The 16,631-nt window shown below is 42.5% G+C and overlaps 1 protein-coding gene across 2 annotated transcripts in view; it reads left to right on the top strand.

The window, feature by feature from the left end:
- Positions 1-16,631, top strand: part of MTMR2 (myotubularin related protein 2) — a 63,625-nt gene that overhangs the window by 34,976 nt on the left and 12,018 nt on the right. For both annotated transcript variants that reach the window (XM_027883288.1, XM_027883287.1), the window contains exons 3-8: positions 3,305-3,380; positions 6,577-6,671; positions 6,849-6,959; positions 9,029-9,130; positions 9,831-9,914; positions 16,034-16,183. In XM_027883288.1, the coding sequence (XP_027739089.1) occupies positions 3,305-3,380; positions 6,577-6,671; positions 6,849-6,959; positions 9,029-9,130; positions 9,831-9,914; positions 16,034-16,183 (618 nt within the window). The remainder of the gene's footprint in view (positions 1-3,304; positions 3,381-6,576; positions 6,672-6,848; positions 6,960-9,028; positions 9,131-9,830; positions 9,915-16,033; positions 16,184-16,631) is intronic.

Raw genomic sequence — 16,631 nt, 5'->3', positions numbered from 1 at the left:
AGCAGCCAGCCATCACTCTCCTGCAGCCAGGCTGCTGCAGTCATGTCCCTGGCTCCCTTCCCTGCTTCCTTGCCTTACTGGCGCTCCTAATTTAATTTTGCAAGGTTTGCAGAGGGCTAAATTTGGGCCCAGGAGTGTTATTTTTAGTCTTGAAAAGAGGCTAACACAAAAAAAGATTTTGCGCACAGTTTAATGAACCATTTTTGGATTTTGAGGGGGAGAGGAGGATGGCAGTAGGATGGAAGGGCTTTTCATGTCATCTCTTTAGTGATTTAAAGAGCAAGGGGTCCATCTATGATATTGACATCATCTCAGAGCTCCATGTACGTTGTCCCATACCATTCTTTCCCCTTGATCTGTTTCCAAAACTCCTCTTTTTTTAGCCACCCACTCTTCTTCCCTCCTGCCAGCCTCCATCCTTCAGTGCTGCCACAGATATCTTTTCCTGTGCCTGTTTCCTGCATTTTCAGCCCTACACAGATTGTATTTCCCCGAACCAATTTTAAGGAGCCATTGATGGAGGTGGATTTCAGGAAAATGCCTACCATTCGTTTCTTGGTTTCTGCCAGGATGGGTTTCAAGTGTTCATGTTCCAACTAGAGGCTCATTCAAGGTCTAGAGTGGAGCAGATAGTGCAAAGACCAACACCACAGAGAAGAGTTTGTCCTTGGCTTTCTGACCATATCTGTCTCAGTCTCTTGGGAAGGGTACTGTTATGCAGGTCTGATGTGCTTGCACCAACTTTGAAATCATCAGGGAGGCAGGCAGCACATTGTTATCTGAGATAGGTCATGTGGCTGAGGTCAGTTATGGGATGGTGAAAATCAGTTTAGTCCTCAAGTCTGTAGCAAAAATAAAAGAAAGAAAAATAAAAGGGATGGGGAGACAAGAAGGCTGACCTTGAAGTGCTGTGCTTCCAGGAAGCCATCCGTCTGCTGCCCTGTGTTGAGGTGAACTCAGGTTTGGATCACTGACCCTTTCCTCTCACCCTGGGGACTCCACATTTCAGGGAGTGTGCATGAGCAGATGGATTTTATCAGACTTAGAAGAACAAGTTCTTAAACTGAAAAGTCTTTCAACCTTGCCTTTAAAGAGTGTTGTTGACATGGAGGTCCTTGTCTTTCATGCTGCTTGCCTATTCCCTCCGTCTATCCCCCACCTGCAGTACAGTGTTTAAAACCCACCTGAGCACTGCCCACCTCTGCCATCGTGGCAGATGTTTGTCATACTGAGTGCTTTCTATGTATCTTACCTCATATTTGTTTTGGCTTAAGATATAATCCAGTCCCCCAAATGTTTACTGCTGGACATACTCCCGCTGACATCTGCAGGAGAGCAGAGAGTCCAGCTGTTGACCGAAGTGATCCTCGCAGCAGCTGCTGCCCGGGTGGGGTACGGACCTTCGCGAAGAAGCTGTGATCCTGTTCTGAATGCAGAGTGTATTTTCACTAATGTCCTTCCAAGATAAAAAGCCAAAAAGATGACCACCACTTATGGACTAATTAGCCAGAAGCCTCCATCTCATTTATCACAATCCAGATGTTATCCTGCTAATTTCAAGGCAGTTACTCAAGCACAAAATTAGACACACAGGAGTTGAGAGTGGATCTACATCACATACTTTTGTCAGGGAGGCCCTCAGTCAGGGCTTTGATGGGCTGTGTGATCTTTGGCCAACACAGCTGTGCTGACAAGAAGTCCTCAACATCGACTTCTGCTCATTATACCATCAAAACCTTGTTTTTACTGGTATTGCTGATGTGGGGGAGGAGAAGCTTCCCTGCAAATTGCTGCCAGAGTGAGCTCTGTCAATGGTGACCTCTCCTTACTCATCCTGTGGACCCCAGTACAACTGCTCTGGCAGCCTCCCTGGTAAAGCTGACCTAACTGGGTGCACTTGTGTGATTCCTGTTAGGAAGCTGGGACTGCACCTGCTTTTATTATTAATTTTTTCCAAAAGTCTTTTGAATGCATTTTTTAAAATGTACATGTTGTTCTCAAGAAGGCTTTGATCTTGTTAATCTTTTCATCTATGCATCAATCTGTTGTGTGAAAATGCTGGAACGTGCTCTTATTGTGGCGGGCTTTCCTAGGGTTTTGTTTCCATTTTTTTTTTTTGCATAGTTGAGGGAATTTTTATTTCCAGAGGCTCTTCCTCTGGCTTGATCCTACATGAAAGTTGACCACAGACGTGTCAGGTTCTAGAATGCCACTTTAGGCTATGTCTTTGAATTTTCTTTGCAGGGATTTCCTGGTATCAAATTGAAACAATGCTTTCTGTTTCCTTGCATAATGTTAAAGAGATTGAGAGTGAGCCTGCACATTCAGTTGTGAGTGCAGTGAGCTCTCGCTGTGTATCTTCACGAGGTGGAACACATGCCAACTTCGAACTCCAAGTTTTGTGGTTTCTGTAGCATGAGGAGAAGTCTAAACTAACTTACCTGCTTTCTGTGTTAAGAGGTTGAGCAGTGTGCTGCTGTGTTTGTGGTCATTTGACCAGTTTGAGGCATGGAGAATATGATTAAATCCATCTGCATTTTGGCCACATAGACTTAGCCTTAATCTTGATCACTTATATTTGCTTTTCTCTCCTAGTTCTTACTATAGGCTTAGACCTCAGGTTATGCTTTCATAGTTACAGCCATACTTTCCTAAAGTATCCATCTGTTCATGAAAGCAGCTGTTCTTGTGAAAACCCTTGTGTAAATGGAATCAATTGTTTGAGAAGTCATGACCAGTGGCATAACCTGAATCCAAAGGAAAGCGGAGAAGGGGTCATTTGGCAGCCAAAAAAAAAAAAAAAAAAAAAAAACAAAACCACAAAACTGTACCTCCTATACATGCATATCAAAACAGAACCTTTCCAAACTGATCCAAGTCAGGACTATCACAGTTTTCAGCCCCTCATTGAAGACAGTGGTGTGGCAAGGTGTCCTTTTCAATTTCCTCAGTGTAAACCAGAAATTGTTCTGCTAAACTGTTGCTAGCATCGTGATAATAGTTGATCACTTCAACTGGGAAAGGAACTGGTTTCTTTGACTCTGTATGTAACTGTGAGAGAATTCAACTCGTGATAATGGGCTGGGTAGGAGAAGGCTGGAGCATGAAAGGACACCTGAGAAGTATGCTGTCTAAGCACAGAGCATGGTGTTAACCTCTGAAGAGGCTCAAACACTAGGCAGTACCTCAAGATCTTTGAATAATTTTTTTTCCTTGATATTGTTGACCCCTTGCAGGTAAATGTAAACTTCTTGGTTTATGAAAACCTAATGAAATTCTCTTTGTACTTGTGTCTTTTGCCTAGGTCCTGAGAGAGACTAATAAATTGGCTGAAATGGAAGAGCCACCTTTGCTACCAGGGGAAACCATTAAAGACATGGGTATGTGAAGAGGAAATTCTTTATTGTTTACTGACCAAATAGAATATCCATAGAGCAAAATATCTTGGCAGTCACTGACCAATGAGAACAAATTGCTGATGTTTTGAAAGCCATCATCAGGATGTTTCATTAAGTGAGTTATTGCACATCAGAGGGAGCAAGGTAACTACATATCTCCTTTTAGCACGTAGCAAATACAAAGCAATTCAAGGCACCTTAGACTGACTGATGAGGTAGGTTGTACAGCCTTGCATTTCCTGCCTCCTGAGAGGACATGGATCGACTGTTTCAAGTTGTCCTTGCCACAGGGTAACTTCTTATGTTGACACAGCACAACTGCGTGTCAGATCTCTGTCATGGACTCCAGGAAAGGATACAGTGCTTTTGCAGGGAACTTGCTGTGATACGGGGATGGGGTTAAGTTTGTTTGTTTGTCTGTTCGTTTTATCCAGATGTTCTGACATGCATCAGGTTTGCTGATGCTCTCCAGTCTGAAAGCTTGAGTAAGCCTCTTGATTAATTTTCTGTGAAAGATTTTTCATTCACTTCTTTACCGTGTTGCCTTCCTCTTAAAGTGATATAAAAGAGTGCAACTTTAGTCCTAAACATAAAAAATCGAAAAAACCTGAAAATACCTCACCAAAAAGCACCCAAACAAACCAAAAAATCCACCTCAGTGCTTAGCCTTTTTCTCTACCTCTTTCCTAAGAACTTTGAACTCGTACTCTGACCAAACACTGCAGACTGACATCTAACTCACTCCACAGACACAGTTAGCTCTGACAGCAAGACTATATTTTGAAGGGTTCCTAGGGAATGGCTTAAGAGATAAGAGTGTCCAGTGTTTTATCTGTTGCCAAATGATGAGATGAGCCATATAAATATGTAAGACTGAGTGGCTTTTGGAGTAGCCCAAACAGCAGCTGCCTGGTCCAGCAAGAAGTTAAAGGCAGCAAAAAGGAAGTATCTGTTAGTCATCAGCAATAATTATTTCCTGTTAAAAGTGTCAGGAAAGGCAAAATTTTATAGGAATGGGAAGGAAAAAATATTTTCAGCTATCCTAATAATCTAGGGTTAGATTGGCCTGTAAAAGACAGGGAATCCACAAGCAAGCGAATTAGTAAATCGGGTTTACAGTTTCTTTCTCCCCTAGATATTTTCTTATATATACCAAAGACTGAGCTTATTAGACTTCCCCTTGGTGACAGCACTACTACAACCTCTCCATTATAGCTGGAGTCCATTCTCACAAACAGTGAAGCATTTTAATGCCTTGGAGATCCCTATTTATCAGGTAGAGACTGCTGAAATCATACAGCTCTGAAGGGGTTAAGGTCAGACAAGCCATGTGTGTTGGTACACGTGTACACGCATAGTGTAATTAAGTAAAATTGTTTCCTTAGGAAACCAAGCTAATAAAATGCAAATGTGAAAGGTGATGTGGCTTACAAGCTGGCAAGGCCAGTGTTTGAGATCATGCCTGGGGTTCCTTACCTGCAAAACATTTTTCTGGCACCTTTTCTATTTACCCAGAAATCCTGCTCTTTTTCAGATGTAAATGCACGCTTTTCTTATTAGTAGATTTTGTTGAGGTTTTTTTTAAACATTTTGAAATTACATTTTGAATAATGGGAACTCTAGTGGAAAAACCAGGCAGGCTGCCCTCACCCCTATTATGCTTCACAAGTCTGCTTTCAAATCTCTGTCAAACGAGTCTTTGAAAAGAAGTGATTAATAATCGGCTACTAATGAAACACTTGGTTTAATGAGGACTGGCTAGAAGCATTTTGTGTTTAATTGTCCTTCAAACAAATGCATGTAAATTTATATAAATAAATAAATAGTGGAATTACTAGCATGTATATATATTATTTCTTTTTAACCAGATATTGTGTGCTACATATTTTGCTCTGAATTAGCCACTTCTGATATTTTAAGGATCCTTCTCCACATCCAGATCTTGAGAGTCATTGAAGACTATGCTGAAGCAGAGTTGATGTGAGGATGATTTAGTTATATGAGTTGCCGGAGCCCTGGAGTAAGGCAGACCCCCTCTTTCTCTTCCTCCAGGCTAACTCTCACGAGATAAATGTAGAAGAAATTAAGGTCCCCACCCTGATGCCCTAGTAGCCTCACACCTCATGTGCATGGTGGCTGTCACCTGGAGGGGAGGCGAGCTGTCCTCCTGACACAGCCTTGCACAGTGGGTCCCATGGAGTGCAGAGGCTTGAGGTTATTAATATGATCCAGGGAGTTCTTTCATGGATCTGGCAGCTCTGGTCACTGGATCTCCTCTGTTTTTTTGAGGGATGTCACTACTTCTTAGTGACAGTGTAAACCATTGCCACGGCACAGGCAGCCAACTGCTTTAGCAGCAGAAGACGTGATATGCGGCAGAGGTGGGGAGGGAACAACTTAAATCTTGGCATTTTTAATTGATGTAAACCAGAAAGGCAGTTAGGAGGGGTGTTTGCTGTGAAAAAACAGCCTTTTGCTGAAACAAGTGAGAAACATTTGAGGCCTTTAAGAAGGGGACTGTTTTGAGTCACCATCACTCAGCCTCAAAAATAATTGAATTGTTGCAGAGTAACTTGATCGCTGACTTCGGACTTAAAATCACCAGCAGTTGGGTGTTATACAGATTCATGGCTGCTGTGAATCACTGTAGCTCCACTGGCTTTTAGCAGGAGGGCCTTTATGCCAGGGCTGACTCTGCATGCAAAGGTTGTGCAGAAGGACCCAAGCACCCTAAAAAACACATGTAGGAGAACTGCCTTCTCCTGTCCTATGTGGCACAAACCATTCTGGGGACAATCCTTAGCTTTTATGCAAACTGTTGTAAGCTTCAGAGGCATGCTTCCAGGCAGAAGTCATCTCCTCTTTTCATGCATGGTGTTCTCAGCTACTGACGGTAAGAGTTAGCAGTTTGAAGCCAAGCACTGGCTTTTTTATGGGGTAGCAGTTTTGCGCAAATGTAGGATTCCTGGTGATGATACTACTTCTACTCAAACTCTTACCTTCTCCACAGAACCAAAACTTAAACATTAGCTCTAGGCTAGAATCCCAGATGAAGCTTGTTTTAATGTCATGATCTGAAAAGTAAAATCCCCTAATATGGTTACTGTCATAATTTCTCTCCCATAAGTTAAACCATGAGATCAACACCTTTTTTTTTTTTCTTTTTTCTTTTTTTAAGCTAAGGATGTTACTTACATCTGCCCCTTCACTGGAGCAATCAGAGGAACCCTTACTGTTACCAATTATAGACTGTATTTTAAAAGCATGGAACGGGTAAGCTTTTGAAATAATCTGCTTTTGTTAGCTATTTAATCTTCAGACCTAGGTGTTCTTTGAGAGTAATTATGTGTGAAATGTTGCTGTATATTTAAAAATATAGACATAAGGGAGTAGGAGCTGGGGATATTTCCCCCTCCTCTTTTTAAACTCACAAATTTCAACTGTCTACAGGACCCTCCTTTTGTCCTAGATGCATCTTTAGGTGTAATCAACAGAGTGGAGAAAATTGGAGGTGCTTCCAGTCGTGGTGAGAATTCGTACGGACTGGAGATTGTATGCAAGGTAAACTCTTACCTGTGTTTTACAGTAGGAGAAGGGAAACGTATATTTTGACAGATTTTCTCTGTAGTATTGTAGGAAGTTCTGCAAATGTTTCAGTCAGTATGACTTCACAGGCATCAAAAACCATCTGATTTTAAAAGTATTTTTCAGTATCTCCAGTTCCAGTCATTCAAGACAAGGTACAAACCCCTTTATTCAGGCTTTGTGCTGGGCAGTAACTTTTCTTACTATGTTAAACCTAGGCCTGCATCCTGTTAATGCAGTTCCCAGTGTTGTCCATCATACTATTCCAGGTAGACAGCAGTTATTGTGGAATACAGTACAGCCTTTCTCTCATTTGCATTTCAAGAGCAAGAAAGGAGCACGTGTCCCCCTAAATCATTAGCTCATGTGCACCTGCTGCTGTGCTTTGTGGTGAGGGACTGGCAAATAGCCTTCAGTCCTTCTTGAGGCTGTTCTTTCATTTCTTTCAAGGCAGTACATATTTCACATGTGCCTCTCAAGAGCCCTTGGAATAACTAGTAATGCAAACTTCAGTAAAAATTAACAATTTGCCTTCTTGTGTCTGCTTACTCTATACCCACAAAGCAGATAAAGCCCCTATCTTCCCTCCTAAATCCATACCACTGCTGTTCATTGGGTCATGGCCCCTCTGCCTACTTCACTGGCCACATAGGAAGAGCTGGATTCAGAACCTTGCAGGTCTCGGTCTGCTTAAAGCTCTTGTTAGAGCCCTTGAAGGCTAAGAGGATGCCATTTGTTGCGTAAGAGCAGAATGAAAAGGGGTCCCAAACTACTCTGGTCACTGCTGTGACTTGGAGGCACCAAAGCTAAGCAGACTAGCAGGCTGTGGGTGTGCTGAGTCATGACCAGCTGATGCAGTCTGCACCAAATCATCCAGCTGCTCCCTCATCCTATTGCAGTCATAATCCACCCTGGCTAGCGTAGAGATGGGGCGCTTGTGCTGGCAAGCTAATTTGTTCCCTCTTTTGATCTGGATTCCTAGTCCTCAACCATTTTGTTTATATGCAAATTTGTACACATGGTCAAGTTTGGAATGAACTGCATTGTTTGCCTGGGTGGGAAACTTGGGCACAAACTCTATGATGAGTGTTTTGGCTTTTTGTAGCATATATATATGCCAGCCTGCTTGGCCTAGGATATGCAGAGCAGTTCAGTGCGATAACAGAGGGGTGCAGATGCAGCTTATACATCCTGAAATGTTCTCTGTCTGAGACCAATCACGTCATCTATGTGAGGATGCAAAGTCTTTATCTGTTTATTTTATTCTCTGACTTGCTCTACAATCTTCATATGCTTGAACTTGATAGCTCATTTCCTGCTGGTGGCTTTTAAACTGTTTACTGCAAGTGTTTGAGTTTTGGGCTTGGCTGGAAAAACTTGGCACCTTAGAGGTGCTTTATTTAGTTTTGGCATTTGATTTTGTAGATGAGTGTGGAAAGGAGGTCCTGGGTTACCACTCTTTGTGGAAACTGCTGCTGTGTGAAGGAGGAGTTCTCGGTTTCAAGACATCTTCTTGAGTGCTCTGAGAGATGGAAGCTTTAAAGGGAGATGGTGTTGAATGCTTTGCACCCACCTGGCTGTGCTTGGGCTTGGGCTACGTACATGCAGTAGCTCTGTGGAGATACTTTGTGAGGCAGACCCTTCCAGTGGTCTTTTGGCACAACTCGGCATGAATGCTCAGTGAGAGCTAGGAGGTCTGTCTCACAAAGTCCTGCCTATTTGTGATAGCTTGTCCCTGAGCGGGCTCTCCCCTAGGCTTTCAGCAGGTAGAGAGCTTCATGTGAAGGCAAGGTGCTGTGGTCAGGCACACCTGTGCACTTGCTCTGCTCCTCTGAATTTGGGGCAGGCTTTGTTGGAGTTTGCAGACAACCACTGAGCCAAGCCCAGCATTGCAATACAAGTGTTCCAAGTACAGTATTAAATCAGTACTAGAATGAGTATTGTGATATGACCCTATTTTGAATTCTGGCTTTTGGATTTTCTTTGAATTTTGAAGTGGTTCAGAAATTTGCAACTTGATTTCCCTAATTTTTTTTTTATCCTAGGATATTCGAAACTTACGATTTGCTCATAAGCCTGAAGGGAGAACTAGACGGTCCATATTTGAGAACCTAATGAAATATGCTTTCCCAGTTTCAAACAACCTGGTAAGTGTTTTCTCTTCAATTTTTACAAAAAGACACAGAGTGGCAGTAAACTGTTTCATTCTGCCCTTCTACTTGGTACAGCATTCACGTGAGGTACCTTTTCTTGAAGGAAGAGAAGTGGTAGCTTTTAAGTCTGTTTTTAACTGAAGTTGATAAAAGTTTAGATCATATAGAAAACAGGAAAAGTCTACTACTCTGGGCTGGATTCTTTCCTGCCTGGAGAATGACTTATTGATGAAGCCTTGTGACAGAGAAAAAGTAGTCAAAGCGCAGTGACATCCATCAGAGGTTTACAGCTAATGGTGACTGCACTGCCTCAAATCTAAAGTGCAATTCCTCTGCTCTGTAATGTTATGACACTGCAGTTGTTGTTTCAAATGCTGGTTAAAAGCAACTATTTGTTAATATGTAAGAGAATTCTTGTCCAAGTAGTTTTTTATTTTCTCTCCTAAATAATAAACTCCTTTTGTCCATGAAGTACTAGATAATAGACAAGCAAGATCAGGGGTGTATTGGAAAGTACATTGTTTTACGAGTTATCTGATACAGCAAGAGTGTTAATCTTTTTCTCAAAGCCCTAAAAAAAAAGTAAGTGCAGTGGGGAAAAAGGAAGGGTCAGTCATGAGTTAGTATTTGAGATATCAAACATCCTTAAATGGGCTCTGAGTGGGCTCTTAATGGTAAATTTTCTTTCTTTCAGCCACTTTTTGCATTTGAGTACAAAGAGGTTTTCCCAGAAAATGGATGGAAAGTGTATGACCCAACTTGGGAGTACAGAAGACAGGTGGGTATTGTGCCACATCCTCTTTGCTCTTCAGAAGTGAGGCTCTGTGCAGTAATACAGTTATAGGTCACGTGGAGTGGAGAATGATGCTGCTGGTAGATGTTGTGCAGGCTGGATTTTGTTCATCACACTGCAGTGATGGATGACAGCAGTACAGCTTTAGAGATAGTAGCATCCACTGATGGAGACTGACTCAGGCTGCAGAAACTGGGAACTGACTTCAGCCTTTAGTAGAAAAAGCTAATGCTCTGTCTTGGTCATCAGCTGCTGCTGGCAGTGAGGAACAGAGGGTGGGTGCATCTTGTAGGTACATTGCTGAGTTTCACACCTCAGCATTTGCTTGTATCAGTTTTAATTATTTCCAGTTTTTCCTGTCTTAAACAGGAACTTGGGAGGAAAAAAATTAAGAGTAGAATGCCTTTATTATCATAGGGAATCAGCATAGGAATCAACCTAGAGAGTTTTGTGATTTACCATAGAACACACAGTAGTAGTGTGTCCAGAGTAGACTGGTCAAAGGTATTTATGATCATGAAGTGATGGGCTGTCAATTAGGAATACTGTGGTAAGAACTTGAGTGGTCCTCCCTGGGGAAAAGATGAGAGAATTTTGGATTTTATAGTGGAATTGTTCCTGCCATAAAACTCCCAAGTAGACGGAAGAGCTCAATTTGGTGACATGCTTGCCCTGGACACAGTAAACATTTTTCTCATCTAGATCTGCCAATAAAAACAGTTTTCCTTTGTAAAATTAAGAAATGTTAAGCCATGTGATTTAAAGATTTGTGTCTTTCTCTTGCAAAGAAACAAACCCAGACCTCTGTCCTTGCCTAGCTGTTCATCTGATTTCTGCATCCAAAATGTAAGGATTCATTTTTCCAGCTCTAGTCTTCTAAAAGCTGGGCACGCCTTCTAAATTGGTTATGTAGGCCTGTCATTAACAGATGGGAAGAGAGCTCTTCACTGTAGGGGGTGATTTGTTCTCTCCTAAAATAGCTGCCTAAGATAGATCTCTGGCTTCTAGGCTGCTAATTGAAATTGAGATGTATCTTACTGTATCTTTGCTGCCTTCATTGCAAAACTGTATGTTTTGCGATGAGATGCCACAATCCAAAATCCTAGTAGAGACGCAATCCAGTCGTTTGTAATCATATTGTAATCTAAGGTCAACTTTGGTTACAAGACCAGATAATGCAGTGATTATTGCTTTGTTTAGAATTTGCCTCTTTCTTGGTAGTTATTTTATGGAAAGATCTGTTTTATAGAGAAGGATCTGCAGCCCAAGCTGTTTGGGCGAGATGCTTCTTCATAGGTCTGAGAACTTTGGAGTAACACCTAAAGATCTCCACTGAAAAGCACAGCACTTGCTTAGCCGAGCTTCAGTTAAAACAGATGAAGTACCAAAGAGATTCTTGCAATACCTGGAAAGAAGGAAGGGTGTCCCCTGTGAATTTCAAAGTAAATGATTCCACTTTCTTAATCCTACCATGTAGGGTTTTTTTTATAATAGAAGCTTATCTGTCCATGTTAGTGTTTTTATACTATGATCTGGTGTACCTAAATTTGGCAGGAGTTCGGTTACATGGTGAAAGGGTACATGTATTTGCACTCATGTAGTTTGCAGCTCTTTGTGGCCTTTTCTGTAAGGAAAATGAGAATGGGCCATGGTGTCTTTGTTTCTGGTCACACAGCGTAGCACTGTTGTGTGTAGAACATGACGACTCGAGACATTGCTGCAATGTGTAGTTGTGCTATGCTGCTTTTGTATCGTTTTTGAGTAGAAAGGAAAACCTTTGCCTGGCTGCTTTTATGGCAAGAAACCAAACTAATGCCCAGGTGCTGAAGCCCTTGGTCATTTCCTTACATTGCCCAAATCAGGATATTTTTCAGCCACGTCCTATCTGAATTTTACCCCTGGTGGGCCACAGTCACTGCCATTCCAGATCACGCAATCCATCTGTTCCAGTAGCTTATCTTCAAAAGTGACCAACGCCAGCTGCTGAGGAAGAGACAAACCATACTGCAGTAGATGTTTATGTCGTGATGTGGCCAGGAGGAGAATTTCATCTCTTTTGTTAGATTGATTTAGGTCCTGCAGCATGATGCTTTGTGTCCCCTCCAAAACTTTTAGGTATTTCAGTCTGTTTATTTAATTCCAGCATTTATAACTATGGATGTTCGATTTATCTGTGTGAACGTCTTAGCCTTTTTTCTTAATCCAACCAGGTTCTGCTAAAGCAATAACAAATACTACAGTAAATCAGGATTATGTCCTGAAATGGCAGCAGGGATTCGTTAACAGTGAAACAAAACTGGCATCATCAAATCAGATAATGTCACCGAGTCTGTGAATTGTGATCAGAAACAGAAAAGCAGGACATATGCACTGTCAGCAGGACATTTTGGAATTGGTTTAAAAACTGTTACAGAAGAGCTGGCCTAGGGCATAAGCAGTCCAGCAGTATGGCCAGGCATTAACTCGGTGTATCTTAGGCCAGGTCAGGCTTTTCCTGTGGGAGCAGGAACACAGAGAGAGGGGAGCAGATGAAAAGTAAACTCCAGCTACCAGGCATTCAGAAAAGACATACAGACCAGGATCCGTGTTCTACACTGGTAGATATGGCAAGTTTGCGTGGGGTATTATTTTTTTATTATAATTTTCATTAAGATTAATAGAAGTGTGTTGATATGATAGCAGCTGTAGCAATTAGGAAAGATACTCAGTAAACCCCTGACTTCTCTGTTAGCATTCTTGTGAAAGATGGAAATATGTAACTTATTAAAAATCTGTGATTGTGTAAAACTATGGGGAGTAATAAACAACCTGTAGAGAACAAAAGGAACTCAGAGAGGTTTGAGATTTAGTTGGTAAATGGAATCACATGTGGCAAATGAAATTTAAAACTGAAATTGCTCCCTGATTTTTATTACGTGCAGGCTGGCAGAGTTTAAAACAGAATTGCGAAGTGAGTAAGACTCAGTTGAAACCAAAAGGCCTTGAGATGCCTTTGGAGTAACTTAAAGCTTTATTTTCCTTAACAAGGTGGGGAGCATTTGGAAAATATTACAAGGGGTTGTGAGGCAGGAAATATGTGATATTTCCCTACATAAGTCCTTCTGGTCCAGTCCTATGCTCTGGTCATATCTACCAGGTAGCCACAGTATAGGCTTGTGATTGCTCCTTTCAGAGAAAACATGTAGAAACTAGTAATTCAGAAGCACTGACCTGTTTTGAGGGTAAAAGAAGTGCCCAGCTTTAGTATACAAGCAGAGTGGGAAAGGTAGAGCAGGAGAACGGAGGATTGCTGGGTGTAACATAGCGGAGTAAAGTGAGAATTGAACAGTTAAATGTCCCATGGTTTAACTGAGGTCTTGCTTATGCTAGGTATGTCCCTACTGCAGAACAGAACACAGCTCTCTTGTGCTAAGTGGACACAACACGTGAGAATGTTCATGAGATGTTTAATTTATGACTGCAGATGTGGCTGTGCTGCCTTCCTTGGTTTGTCCTCTGGCAGCCACCAAACATGGTGAGGGCTTTTTTAGCCTCATTATTTTTTTACTTTTTAAATTATTTTACCTGAGAAAGACTGACCTTTTGCAGCAGCCTTTGGTCAGTAATGTGGACACCCAACAGCCATGTGCCCTGGCAGCTTCAGAATGATCAGCCTCCTGTTAGCAAGGCACACCTGGGTTCCTCCTGCAGGTGCACAGGCAGGCAGCTCCCAGAGCCATTCCTTGGCCTGCAGAGGCTTCCTGAGTTATATCTGTAACAATGTGGTTTGATAGTAGGCTTTTGAGTACTTAAAACTCACCAGGAAGCGGTGAAATGCATCTTAGATCAGGAAATACTAGTGTGCTTTATATCACGTTTAGCTGTCTCTATTGATTCCAGCTGTAGAAAGGGCAAATCTGAAGGAGCACGAATAAATGCAGAAGCTACTCTGCATTATGGCAAACGTCCTGGGAAGATGCAAATTCAGCTTCTCTTCTAGCCCACTTGGCTTATTTCTGTTTGCTTCCAGTCCTTACAGAAAGTCACGATCCAAATCCAAAGCGTTTTGGGTGGTGCTGTGATTCGAGGCTCCCGTGCTGGGGGAGAGCAGACATTCGCCATGATTCAAAGGAAATTTGAATGCTGACACACAGTGCCTTTTCTTTCTTTGAGAGCTTGTGATGTATTTTTCTGGTCTGGGCTATTGCAGAGGAAAGATCTTCTTCAAATTTGTCAGTGTGACAAATGAAAGTCTTAGAGCTGTGGAGAGCTTTAGAGCTCAGTTCTGGCCCAGGCAGTGTGTGCTGAAGCCATTCTGCCCAGCACTGTGCAGAGGGTGCTTTGCAGTGCCCACTGCTTAATCTTCTGTGTGAGCAACTGGTAGAGTTGCAGGGTAGAATGAAAAGGAGCCTTTTTTCCATGTAGCTGCTTGTCAGCTCCCATTTTCCTTATCAAGACTGTGCTGACAGTGTACTTTTCATTCAGATTTGGGGGAGGTGAAATCCCCAGGTCTTGCTGGTGAATCCACTGCATGTACTTACTAGGACAGGACTGAAAACTAATTTGCCATTAGCCCACTTCCAGGTAGTAACCAGCTTGTTTACAGCTGATGCACAGCTATGAGCAAGAATCTTGCTGTTCCCTGGTTGACAGCAGAGCTGGTGGACCCAGCAGGTAGACTGAGCATGTTCTACCCATCAATAAGCTTGGACTGTGTCTACTGTTTCTGCCAATTCTTAGGCTTCAGACTGCCGAAAATAGCTTTCCCTTTAGGTTTTTGGGGTATTCATGATCCTGGCAGCTCTGCCGATTCCTTGTAGTAACATTTCCTTCCCAGGAAGGGCCCCAGCAGAGGGGTGGTTTACAAGCAGGGTGTGTGACTGGAATTAGACAGAAGTTCTGTCCTCCCCTCAGATTTTTAACCATGACCTCTTTTGACAGCATGACTCACCGCTATGATGGTGAACCGGCTGCAGTCAGTGTGGGTCAGCCATAATTACCACAGCTTGTCTGACTTGTGTTAGATTTGTCATTTATTTCCTGTGTGAGCCGCGACAGTGGTAATCACTGTCCCAACACCCTCCTTTAAATGAAGTACTGTTGTTAGAACAGAAGCGTGTATTGTTTTAAGAGCTGGTGTTCCCCTAAAACACACTCTGTGCTTAACAGTCTGGCCATGTTCAGAGCAGCAGATGTGTCTTCCCCACAGAGATGCTTTGTGTCGGTGCTCACCCCTGCTGCAGCAAGTGTCTGTTCAAATCTCTCCTTGCAAGCGTGCTGTACCAGCCACTCTGTGTTGATCTGCTCATTCCCAGCGTCAGCCAAGCCAAGTCTGCAGGTTGTCAGGATCCTCCCCATTGTGCTTCAGATGTTACCTGAAGGTTGTTGTTTGGGAAGCTCTTGAGTTGCTTCCCCATCAGGGCACATTGAGCTCAGTGATATGTTTGTGTACGTACATTCCCGGCCCTCCCAACCTCAGTCAGACTAGTACAAATGGAGATCTTAGTCTGACAGAAACATGGGAATTGCACATCACATACAGTAATGCAGCCAGAGACATAAATTTATTAATTTTTTGGTCTTTTTAGAGGATTCCACAGTTGTGCCACAAACACTCAACAAGGCCCAAACCAGATTGAATTTTTGGGGGTGTTTTACCGCCTCTTCTCCCTTCTGCCCCTCCCATCCATCCTGTCTGGTATCTCCATTTTGCATCCCTGGTTTCCACCCACCACGTCTGAGCCAAGTGCCAAGAGAGAGGTAAATTGGTCACGTGTTCTGTCCTGCTCCTGACTCTCCTGTGAGCCCATGGTGAGACCAGGAGATATCTTAAAGATGCGCTCAGGGGGATCACCTGTGTTGCAACGTCTGTAGCCTTCACAGTTCCTTTGCCATAGGTGACCCTGCCTGAAGTCTTCTAGTTTCCCTGTTCTTCAGTGACCTGAGCAAAATATCCTTTCTGGGAAGAGGCAGGAAATGCAAGTTACCAAGATAATGCATTCCCAGATGCCAGCCCTAAATGTCCTTCATTAACAAAAATTGCCTTGAATTTCAGGTCTGGGGATTTGACTGTGCTGAGGTCTCAGAGCAACTCATTTGCTAACGTGCTGTTGTTTCCGCTTTAGGGAATTCCCAATGAAAGCTGGAGGCTGACCAAGATTAATGAGCGCTATGAGCTTTGTGATACATACCCTGCCATTCTAGCTGTGCCTGTAAACATTCCTGATGAAGAATTAAAGAGAGTAGCATCTTTCAGATCAAGAGGACGCATACCAGTGAGTGGGACAAAGGAAGCCACTTTGATGTGGTTTTGTTACACATACCTTTGGGCAATAAATAATACCAAGATCAGGCTGAGTGGATTCCAGGGAGCCAATAAATGGTCAATGGATAATAAAAGTGGCAGCAACACATTTGAGGACTTAAAAAATAGCAGTATCTGCTGGAACTACTGTTGTGAAAGAGATGTAGACTAAACCAAAATGAGAAGATAAGATAATTTAGCTCAACTCAGACCAAATCTCCGTTTAATTTCTGAGAAACACAAAGCAGCCCTATTGGACTGTTTACAATTGTCTGGCCTACTCTGACTTTCAGGATAGAGGAATACTTAGTGATGCTCTTGATGAGAATGCTTGATAAATGAAATTAAGACCAAATACATTGGCATGATGATTATTTCAGCAGTAACTGAAAATGTACTGGTTTACTTCTAAAGTTTGT

This window comes from Empidonax traillii, unplaced genomic scaffold, assembly GCF_003031625.1.
Source record: "Empidonax traillii isolate 1590-97213 ecotype Southwest subspecies unplaced genomic scaffold, ASM303162v1 scaffold123:size1378231, whole genome shotgun sequence".
In the NCBI taxonomy this organism is placed as follows: Eukaryota; Metazoa; Chordata; class Aves; order Passeriformes; family Tyrannidae; genus Empidonax; species Empidonax traillii.
This window is presented reverse-complemented; position numbering and strand designations above follow the sequence as displayed.